The 12,099-nt window shown below is 41.8% G+C and overlaps 2 protein-coding genes across 2 annotated transcripts in view; one reads left to right on the top strand and one right to left on the bottom strand.

Annotated features, from left to right (window-relative positions):
- Positions 1-12,099, top strand: part of LOC149549423 (gamma-interferon-responsive lysosomal thiol protein-like) — a 176,828-nt gene that overhangs the window by 68,572 nt on the left and 96,157 nt on the right. The gene's annotated exons all lie outside the window — the stretch shown is intronic.
- Positions 2,000-6,629, bottom strand: LOC149549425 (uncharacterized). Its single transcript, XM_089793675.1, has 5 exons — positions 6,260-6,629; positions 5,905-6,137; positions 5,641-5,793; positions 5,277-5,555; positions 2,000-2,337 (listed from the first exon to the last, which is right to left on the bottom strand). The coding sequence occupies exons 1-5, from the start codon at positions 6,403-6,405 to the stop codon at positions 2,000-2,002; spliced, it is 1,149 nt and encodes a 382-aa protein (XP_089649801.1). The 5' UTR covers positions 6,406-6,629.

A 12,099-nucleotide genomic window follows, 5' to 3' on the forward strand; every position in this document is an offset into this window, starting at 1 on the left:
GTGGATGGTGTCCTTACACTCATCGTATCTTGTGCAATGCAACCTATTAATGAGGAGGACCACCAAAATAATGTTATCGACTTTGCACGTGGGATCAACCATAATTCATCGTACAACATTTACAGTAATTTGTGTAGGGATGTATAGGGAAGAAGGCTCTCTACAGCAAGGGTTATTAGAGGTGTAAATGACATGTCCATATTATGTGTCCCATGGTTAGGGGCGAGATAGGAGTGCTAGTCACCATGTTTAGAAATAGGCTATCATTTAATGTAGGGGGAGAAGATGCAAAAAATGTTAAATTTGCTTGACATCGAGCTCACTAAAATGTGGAGAGAAGATAAGAAGATAAGATAAGATAATGATATTAATGTCCAACAAGAGACCAACAAAGGTCTATGGGACTGAAAGATACAACAATACAAAGAAGATAAATAATCAGCAGGAGCACTCAACGACGTCCAAGGAAAAAAGCACTAAAAAAGGGGAAACAACTAGAAGAAAGAGAGGAGGAGGATCAGTCCTTTCTCGGTACAAAGAAATCCCGTACAAAGGGATAAGGTCCATGATGAGCAAGGGTTTGGGCTCGACTCTGTATTTGCCTCTGTGTAGCAGTGGGGATAGGGTGCTGTTGTAGAAGGAATCCATGCTGAGTTTTGACTGATTTGGTGTGTCCGAAGATGGGCAGATGCAGTCATTTCCTACCCTTGGAAGTGGGCATGGATGGAAAGAAGTCAGCGATGAGCTGATCCAAGGTCTGGTTTTGAGGGAACAAGAGCTCTAAAGTGTGATCTCTAAGGTGGGAGGTCTCTCGGAGGTAGAGCGCTAAACACCGCTGGTCCGAGTAACTGAGAAAAGTTGAGAGGGATCTGCAATCTCTGAATAGGCAATGGAATCTACCTCTGTAGATGGGACACCTGGATAAAATGGGTCTCTATTTCTGTCTCAGATATGGTGCAAAGGTGGCACACCCATTCCTCTCTGGTCAAGTGGTGATCAGTCTCGCAACGAAGTCGGTGGGATCTGACTCTAAAAGAACCCAAGGCGATGTGAAGGGCATGACAACAACAATGACTCAAGTAAGAGGGGTGAACAATAATACCATCACGGATCTCCAAAAAGTGCTTCTAGTAGGTGGTCATCGGAGGGTGTAAACTGCTAGGAGGGCTGATCCAAGTCGTGGAGATGTACTACCTATAAATGTCAAGTCTGACATGTCCATTCAGCTCTTGTTGTGAGGGGAGGTGGGTGAGAGCATCCAAAGAGAACTGGTATTGTGGAAGATAGTCGATGTCAATCCCGATTGAGCTCAGTAAGATAGTGGCTTGGGTATACCAAGAGCGAGCCCTAGCCATCCAACTTGATCTAGCAATGTCCCTTGAGGAGCAGTAAGCAAGGTACGAGTATTTGTGTCAGACCTTAGTTGAGTCCGTGAAGCCTCTGAGACAGTGAATGAACCAAATCAAGTCAAAAATGACGCTCAGCCAGAAAGGGTGAGCCCCAAGCTCAACCACGACAATACTGTGTGGAGTGTAATAGTGGTAATGGATAATCTGGCGGAGGAGAAGTGTCTGCACTCGCTTGATCGAGGCCCAGTTAGAGTCGAGAAGAGGCGGTCCCCAAACCACTGCACCATATAGAATTGTGGGTCTAACCAGAGAGTCCAAGAGAGAAATCTTGGACTTAGTGTTCTAGAAGTGGTGCCGAAAGCATTGTCTCTCAAGGAGTGCGAGGGAGCCCATGCCCTTGGCCACTTTAGGAAGGTGGGCCAGTCTCATGCTAAAATGGGGACTGGAGAATTTGACCCTCAGATAAGTGTATGAAGAGGTGATCTCAATCTGCTGACCTTAGAAGCTGAAGTAGAGATGTGAAGTCTTCAAAAAATTGAAGGCCATAACTCGAGTCTTGCTCAAGTTCACCGTCAGCTGGCACTAATCACAAAACGAGGCCAGTCCATCAATAAGCCTCTGGAGCCCCTCCTGAGAGGAGGCCAGAAGGACTACATGGAAGCCAGAAGGACTACATCATCTGCAAACAAGAGAATGGAGATTAGAACTTGGTGCAAGTAACAACCGTCCTCGGGGAGCAAAGCCTCATGGAGGCAGGACTCTAGCTCATCAATATAGATGCTGAATAATGTAGGGGAGAGTGGAAAGCCCTGCTTCACGCCAATAGTGCTGTGTATCATATCTGAAAATCCCTCTAGAGTCCTGAATCTGCCAACCCCTGTCTCATAAAGTCTCATAATTTCTGTCACTAGAATATCTGGAGTGCCAATATCTTTGAGTCTTTGAAAGAGAGCCCCTAGAGGCACCGAGTCAAATGCCTTATAGAAGTCTACAAAATAGTAGTAAGCTTTTACAAAACGGTGTCGGGCCTCCTCAATGATAGCCCGCAAGGTCAAGATGTGATCCATAGTCTGATAGTCTACATGGAATCCAACCTATCCCCTAGTACGACACCATTTCCTATCAAGCTGTTTGGTAAGAATAATGTTCAGAATCGTGGCATAAAGCTTGGCAAAAATATGCTCGATCATGATGCCTCCTATAGTTGTCAGGGTCAGAAGCTAGCCCGCATTTAAGAATCGGATAAATCACATGCCTCGACCAAGAAGTAGGAAAACCAGTACACACTACCATGTTGAAGAGCACTAGGAGGATGGGGCACAAAATCAGAATACCAAGCTTGAAAAGCTCATCCTTAAAACTGTCTTCATTGACTGCTTTGTTGCATCTCATGAGTCTGATGGCCTTGCTAGCTGTGGAGGGAGTAAAAAGATGGAAGTGGGTGGGGGAGGTGGGTTGGGTGGGTCGCTAGCCAAGGATATCATAGAGAATGGAGGCATGTGAAAATAGGGAGTGCCAATCAAGGGTGGAAGGTGGGGGAGGATGACAGGAGAAAAAAGTGTGCCAAAAGGATTTCGGGTCATAGGTGAGGATATCGCAGAGGGATCTACATTGAGACGCTACAAACACATACTTCTTGTGATGGATAAGGTGACGATACAAGGATCGCAGTTGAGTGTACGAGGGGTAGTGGGTAGCAAAGGAGGCACGCAAGGAGCGATGGAAAGATTTGCAGTCAGTGTTGAACTAAAGATTCATAGGACAAGATTTACGACTAGCATGGCCGAGGGGGGAAGGAGGCGCGGTGGGTGATGGAGAGGAGGGTAGACTCCTAGATACCATCAATAACCAGGTCAAATAAGGATGAGACTTGGGAGGGATCATTGAAACGGTCTACGGGGAGCAACCGTTTGAGGTGGAGGGTGAAGAGGTAGTTGTTGTCATTAGAGAAGTGAAAGGTGGTACACGGGCATCGGGATAAGGGTGGAGGGTGGAGCTGGGGTAGAGGTGGGGGGGCGGGGGGGTGAAGCAGACACAAAGGCTAAGTATAGAGTGATCAGCCAAGGGGCGAGTGATGGTGATGGAAGCAAAGTAACGTGAATTGGAATCGGCACGGTCAAATCGAATTGTGAATCGGGGGTGAATTGCCGGTGAATCGGCGATGAATCGGCAAATTTGAAAAAACCTTTTAAATGTAAAGATTTTAACAATTTAAGACTTATTTCATGCACCCTTTATTGAATATAACTTAAAAACACTATAACATCATCAAATAGAATCTAACATACATAAACATGAAACATAAAATCCATCACATACGTAACTATGTTATCATTATGTACTAAAATGTAAATTGTATGCTAGCTGAAGTAAATAAAAATCAAATGATCATAATGATTCAAATCATAGAATCAGTAAGATGAAATCATGAAGATCTATAAGACATCAAATCATAAATGTATGTATAAAATTTAAATCTAAGATGAAGATCCATGAAAGTTTGAAACATATGTCTATCAGTGATTCAGTATCACTATCAATATCTATACAGTGTAAACAAAATATAAAAACAAGGCTCCAGCTCAAGCCTCATCATCCTCATCATCATCCTCTAGCTCTGTTGTAGCCTCAACTTTAGCCTCTGAGTATCCAGTTTGCCTATGAGAAAGGCGTGTAAGGTAGGTCCTAGAGGACCGCCGAGCCATGTCCCCTGCATGGGCAATGGGCTCATGAATAACATCGCTAGGGCCTGCGTCTGTGCGTGCACGTGTGCGTCTACCAATGCCTAAACGTGCTCTAGCTGCCTCCTCTGCCTTGGCCACAGCCTCAGCCTCTACATCCACCTGGTCAACACACGCGCAGTCTTTCTTAGTGAAGACTGGGTCCACGGTCTTTGTGATCCACTTTGATTCTGGATCAATCTCCTCCAGAATGATCAGAGAGGAGTCAGCGCCCAAAATCTGTCTGATCCTAAGACGCAGGTTGTAATGAACAAAGACAAGATCATTCAACCTCTGCACTGTCAACCTGTTTCTCCTCTTTGAGTGGATGTGCTCGAACATGGACCAACTGCGCTCACATTTAGAAGCGCTGCTCGGCTGACTCAGAATGCGGATGGCAATTTTTTGAAGGTTTGGGGTTGTGGCCCCAAACATTTGCCACCATCTATCTGAAATAAGGAAAAAACAAAAACAATTAGTCTCATTTACAAATTACAACTCTAAAATTAATGCATTATATAATAAAGTTTAGAATCTAGATTCATGAACATTGAATATATTATTTAATTTTTACCTGGCTGTAGTGTTGTTTGAGCATTTATGGCCATTCCGCCAGAGAAAAGTGGCCCCTCCTTATTGTTGAACTGGTCTAGCTCAACAATCGCAGCAACGCTATTTTCATCGCTACTCAATCTTTGAATCACTGTGTATAAGCCAGTGAGAACCTCCCCATCCGCCTTGAACTCAGGACGGAAACGAAATGCCGGATTCAGATAGTAAGCTGTTGCGTGGATGGGTCGATGGAGCTGATTCTGCCATCTTCTATCGATGATGTCCCAAATAGGGCCATACCTCTCCTGCACTCCTGCATATTGGGCTCTGATGGCCTCCTTGGCCCTATCCATGCCCTCATAAATGTAGCCCATAGAGGGCTTCTCCCCATCAGCAGTTCGTAGCAAAGCTACAAGGGGCTCAGTGACCTACATATAAAGTAAAACAAAAAATTTGAGTCAAAACTTAAATATAAAATAATATAACTTAAAGTAAAAGCAAAATACTAAATGTTAAATTGCAATAATTTTACCTTAACGATTTCTCTAGCAGGTTTTGTAAAAACCATCCTCATCAAATATGCAATCCGCCACATCTAACCCTACATTGGTCGTAGCATAGGAAGAGAAAATCCACTCCTGCCCAACAAACATACTCTTCAATCCATCCCTTGATGTCAACAAGGACTGCAAGGTGATGAAATTCGAGGCAAACCTCGTGATACCTAGGCGAGCTAACTCCTTGCCTTTTGTGTACTTCCTCATTGTGCTAAGGACAAATGCATGATTATAAATGAATTTGCATATGTTTTTTGCCCTTTCCACACATGACTTGACAAACTCAAGTTTGCCAATTTCCTCCAACATGAGGTCAATGCAGTGTGCCGCACAAGGGGACCAAAATATGGTGGGGTGGCTCTCCATCAAAAGTTTACCTACAACAATTTTAAGTCAATTAGAAACTCAAATTTCAAAATTCAAATAAATTTATTTTCAAAACTTGAAAAGTTAAAAGTTTACCTGCTGCAACATAATTTGCTGCATTATCCGTCACCACCTGGATCACATTTTGTTCCCCCACCTCTGCTATAACTTCCTCAATAGCCTCACATAAATATGTGGCATTTTTCACATGTGTGGAAGCATCAATGGATTTTATGAACATGGTATATCCTACAAGTAACAAAACAACGAATTATAATATTAAATGGATCATTAACGAATTAGCATTCAACAAATCAAAATTTACAATTATGTATGTAGGAAAGTAGAATGATCAATCACCTCCACAGGATACAAGAAAATTGAGGAGTGTTCTATTCCTCCTATCGGTCCAACCATCAGTCATGATGGTGCAACCCTTTGCAATCCATTCCTTTCGGTTCTCCTCGAGGTCAACCCTCATGTCCTCTACCATCTCATCCAGGAGGTATCCGCTCAATTCAGCCTCAGTTGGGGCTTTAAACCCTGGACCACAAATAGCAACCGCATCTATCATATTCTGCCAATAAGGAGCCCTGTCAAAAATAAAAGTTTAGATGTCAAAGGCTCAAATTATAAAACAAGTAGATATAATTAAAGTTTTACTTTTACTTTTAATTTTAACTTTAAAGAAAACAAAGAAAAAAGAATCAATTACCTGGCTGCAATAAATGGAATGTTGCAAAAGTACCAAAATTTGCATATCTCCTTTCTAGCAGCATCGTGAATCTCCTTGTTCAAACCCATGCCCTCAAGCATGGGTTGGGAACTAGGAGTAGTGTGGGGCACAAAGTAACTATCCATTTTGTTTTTCCACACTCTAGGCTACAATAGGTTGGTGTGGGACTCTGTCTCAGTATGTGACCGACTAGCACTAGCACTAGCACTAGCATGAGCAGAAGAACTAGGATAAAAAGGAGGCCTAGAAGAACCCTCTCCAACACAACCTACGGATGCGGACGCTGATGCAGATGTAGATGTCGATGCGGTTGCGGATGCAGGAACATGGGAGCCAATACCCCTTAACCCTTCAACTTGCATTTTCCTATTTGCTTTGTCTTTTTCAATTTTTTCTAATGCCATTAAGCAAGTGCGTTTTGCCTCAGGAGTTTGGTGAGTGCAAACTGTAACATCGTGTCCCGGTATAGCAGCAATGTGGAATTTCAATCTATAAATACCCCCGAAAGTTATTTTTTCTTTACAAAACATGCATTTTGTTTGATATTTGGTTCTTCCAGGAAACTCTTCATTATATTTCCAACATTCATCTTTTTTACCCATTGGAATTTGCGAAAAACGAGAGCAAAGGCTGCTGCAATAATTTTTTTAATGTAAAATATCAAAGTTTGAAGCTAATAAAAATTAGAAAACAACAAACCCTAGCTTGCAATTTAGTAAAAGTAAAGAACATTCAAGATTTACACTAAAATTCTTGAAAACTATAGAAATTTAACAAAAAACGCATAATACACTAAAAATTTAACAAAAAATGCATAATACACTAACATGCAATAAAAAAATAAGCACTTACCTCTTGCAAATGAGTTGAGGAGTGTTGATATTGTCTCCTTAATGCTCCCAAAGCAATTGATGGGCTCCCCAAATGGCTTGCTGATCTCTTTGGTGCTCTTCTTGCCGGTTGGAAACCTATGGCTTTTCTTTTCTCTTCTTCTCTCTCACTTTTCCCCTCTTCTACTCATGCTTAACAAATAGAAGGCCCTTTAGGGTTATAACAAAGAGAATAGGTCAAAAACAAAGTGAAAAAAACAAGTGATTTTAAAAAAAATTTCAACTTCCCTTTTTACATGCCACAGGCGATTCATACCCGATTTTTACAGGCGATTTTGGCGATTTTTACATGAATCACCTGAATCGGCGATTCAAGCGATTCATGGCCTAGAAATCAGCGATACCGATACATGATGCAAAAAAATTCGCCTAGCATGAATCTGGTCGCGGAATTGCCAATTCAGGCGATTTTTGGGCGATTCTCATTACTATGGATGGAAGCGATAATAGAAGTAGGCGCAAGAATGTAGTCTATTACACTCGTGCCACCACAATGGGGCCCGTAAGTGAAGGACTCTAAGCCCAGAAAGCAAGAGAGTCCGTTCACGATCAACAGGTCAGGAGACTCGCAGAATTAGAGGAGATGGTGACCATAGCGAGAAAGAGGCCCAAGGCTGTTTGAAGAGTGGCGCTGAAAACCCATGCTAGTTGGATCCAACTCCCTAGTACAAATTGAATCAGAAACACAGTTGTGCTAAGGGGTTTGAAGATCTCCGGTCCAAGCCTTAAAGTCTCCCAAGATGATGTCGCCCAAGGTAGAAAACTTCGAGATGCACTCATGTAAGTCAGAGAAGGGATCCCCATTGATAGGACTATGGATAGCGTATGGCGAGGTGGTCGGTAGGAAGTAGCATACTGCAATGAAGATATCTCTGGGAGGCCTCACGAAATGACTAACCTAGATCTGGATCCACATAAATCTAGCTAAGGTATCAGAGTAGATAATCGAAGTGGCATTGAAGAGGTCATCTCTAATCAAGCAAGCAACACCACCTGAACCACAGGCGCCCCCTAGAAGCACGAACCTCTTCCCTACAGATAGAGAGCCATCGAAACCTGTCAAACCCTAGGAGAGGGCGAACCAGACTCTTGTGAGTGTCCGTGACAACAAGAATATCCGCTGAACCCACCGCATCAACAAACAGATTCGGTAATGACCAAAGAGTACCATTACCATTCCAGTAGTTGACATGGAGGGAGCCAGAGGAGGTACCTCCTCCATGCGACTGTTGGCAGGACCATTGTTTGGCCAGAAGAGTCGGTCTCGGGTCCCATTTGATGGCGGGGAGTTATGAATAATAGCTCTGAGGTTACGTATCACCACCCATTTATCGACACGCCTCGCCTCCATAACCAAATTCCTTGAATGTCGCAATTAGACGACTTGTGCTCTCGTGAGGTCCTCATCTAAGATCTTCATCAGAAGAGGGAATAACTTCCTCTTTGACTTGAGGACCCGTAATCTGTTGGAATGTGAGGTGAATCTTAGAAAGAAGGTACCATCCCTCCCACCCAACATCTGTCCAAAGAAATATTAGAAATACCAAGCTGGTCAATGAGAAAGGACTGTCCAACTGTCATGGGGTCTGTAGTAATCGTAGGGAGGCCTCGTACTCTGAGGTTAAGCTCATGGGCCTGCCTCCAACGTTCCTTGGTAATCTGCCCCTAAACGATCTTTTCCACACCAATAAGAGGATTCGATATGGGATTCGTGCAGATAGAAGCCCAAGATTGCTCTGCTATTTTACGAAAGTGTCAAGGTCTCCTAGCTGATCGATGACTGTGTCAAAGTGTTTTTTGATGTCTACTGTTCGGATAAGAGAGTGACAAAAAGAGCGGAGATGGCAGATGAGTTGGATTTGACCTGAAGCTTGATTGCCGCGATGGTCTTAGTGAGTTCGAGAACAGTTTCTCTTAAACCCCGATTATTTGCTTTTGCCTTCAACATCCTATCGAAAAGTCTTTGATATGTAAGCAGGGGTGTTGGAGTATTGGCTGTCGGGATCACAAGTACAGTACCAGGGGAAGGCTTGGTAGTTCCCATTGGATAGTAACTGTGGTATCAGCCAGAATGAAAGAGTGCAAAGTGTAAAATGCAAGCCATAGTGGCACGTTGCAACCATCCAAGCCACAAGTATTTGTACATGCAACATAAACCTCTACAGACACCTGTCCTTAGTGGGGGGAAGTCATGTGATGGCACTGATAGAGCAGGGAGCGGTGATCGCGAGCAGTCGAGCAGTGATCGTGAGAAGGAACTAGCTAAGGTTTCATCCACATTTGATCATTGGCATTAAAAACTCTCATTGATCCCAAAAAAATCCATGGTACTTGTAATGTTGTAAGTTGCACTCTGTGTAATTCTTAATTACATGCCTTCACTTTAGCTGAAAATTGAATTTCCACCAAACCTTCCATTTCATCCATTTGCCTTGTCATCTCCCTTGTTTGAATCGCTGACCACATGGCATGTTTGTGAATGATGTGTGCGCAACATGGAGATGTCCGCATAGCATGCACTCATCTCGTGAATCTACAAGCAAGGGTGATCATCGAGATGTTATACTTGTTATTTCTAGCAATGTAACACCAGCAGACCATCAATGTTGGGAACCCTTCTACTTGGTTTAAACTCTCAATTTTGCTTCATTTTCACTCTCTTGATCATTCAAATCAAATTCTTGGGTATTCTTGGCTCTCGTGATCATTCAAACAACTCTAACAACCTCTTTGCAACTCGTTGGTCATCTCGTACTGTTGCTCTGCCATCTTTCATCACTTACACACTCTTTTTCCTCTTCTCCACCAAATCCGAACTTCTTGGTTTCGAAGGAGAGTGACCTCACACACATTGACATTCATTTGACTATCATTTCATAGTTCTTGGGCATTCTCTCTCTTTATTCATTGTTGTTTATCGTTTATTGGTTTATCATTTTATTTTATTGTATCTTGGCTAATTATGGAGGTGGGAACACCAAAATAGGGGTCTAACTTCAAAAAGCCTCTAAAACAAACAGCCCAACACTTTTTTGTCCCCATGCATGCAGGTTTGAAGAGAGGAATGGTGTAGCTTCTTGGGATTCTTCTACCTTGGGGTTGTAAGATCTTTTTCCTCCTTTTTGCTTTAAAATAGTAGATTTCATCTCTTAATCTACTTTCTATCATTTAGGTTTATTGTATTGTTAATTTTGCTAGCGTAGTTATTGTTCTTGTACTTTATGGTGCTTGGTCTCTATACTTTGCCCATACATCTATTTCTGTCTCTGTTGTCATATCTATGCTATACACCATCTGCCATTGTAATTGCATTCTACTCTTCCAGCTATACACTTTCTCCTATATCATATAGATCCTCCGTTTGGACGACGATCCATAAATCATCTATTATACCGAGCCAAATTGTCGCCCTTAGCATCAACGTTGTTTGTAATCTCTTGTTTGGGGCTGGGTACTAGTGTTGCTCAGGATTGTTAGAAGTTTTTACAGAGCGAGCACATAGTCAAGCCATGAACTCCTCCTTGTTTTCTTTTTATGCATTATACACTGGTACTTGGATAAGAAGGCAGCGCTATCTTTATGAAAGCCATGATTTGGAAATGATATCAAGTTTTGTTTATTTTTTCCTCTTCTTCTTCACTTGTGTAGAATGTCCATATACTCCAGACCAAGCCAAGAATTATGGCATAAGCATAGTGACACTCAATTCTAGAATTTCAATTAGTGGAAGTAAAGCCAAGAAGTGGAAAGACTTATATAGGGGTATTTGAAATATACATTTAGAGATAAGTGGCAACACCCTTTTGATGTTTAATCAGAGTTACAAGAATTTGTCTTTTCTTTTTGTGATGCCATAGGCCAGATTTTGGTAGAGTATAATGGCTGTAACTATATTTAGTGATCATTTATGCTTATGTATCCACCCAAAAATTCATCCAAGAGACCATTATGGTTGAGATGAAGGGTTTATTTTTGAGAGCTATTGAATCGTGGAATGTCCCTGCATGATAAGAGAAGAAAATTAGTAACTAATAAACAAGTAGTGTTTGAAGCAATCCAACCAAACCGTCTTCTCGTGTGATCTAAGGGTATGATTCTTGTTGTCAAGCCAATCGTGGAATGACATTCTATCACTAGGATGTTCCATGCCTAATCCCGGGTAGGGAGGGCCTTTCCTAGTTGAGATTGTGTGGGGATAATTAAGGGTCCGCAGTTGGTAGGTCAAGCCCTTGACAATGCTTCTCCTCTCCACCAAGTGCCAAGACTTGCACAAGATAGAGTTAAGATCTGCATCCGATATCTCCCAATAATGGGTATTTTACTTTTATGAATATGGAATCTCAAGTTGAAGGCATGTTAGTTATTCCCTTTAATGCTTAGAAATCGGTTTTCCTTCCCAATGTATTAGGAAATCAGTTAACTCAGTTGATTTTTCAACTGAATATGAAATGTAACTCTTGAATGAGATAGGCTTAGTTGATGGTTGTTATAATTGTCCTTGAAAGATTCCCAATTCTAGTGACTGTGGAAATTACCATTTGTTTCAAAATCTGAATCTTTGACTAGCGTTTGTTACCATTGAGTGAACTTAGTTGAATTCTGAATTCTTTTTTCTTTTCCTTGTTTTTTTTTCCAGTTTTTGGGGTTTTTTGGAAATAAAATAATTGCATAACAAATAGGAAATAAATAGCACTTTAAAAATGTAAACTCATGCTGTAAATTTTATCATTTCTGAATTCTGAAATAACACATACCTGAACCAACCAGCAACCTAATATATTAACTTCAAAGAGATAGTCACCAATATACAATACTGTCTTAAACAGGGATCAACACCAACTACAGGGAGATGCTTCGATAATGATTCAACCCTACAGAATTTGCTGCAATGAACAGTTCAATGCCAAAGGAAAACTATGGCGTCCATTG

Source organism: Cupressus sempervirens, chromosome 7, assembly GCF_028749045.1.
Source record: "Cupressus sempervirens isolate cs-2001-9-10 chromosome 7, ASM2874904v1, whole genome shotgun sequence".
NCBI lineage: Eukaryota > Viridiplantae > Streptophyta > Pinopsida > Cupressales > Cupressaceae > Cupressus > Cupressus sempervirens.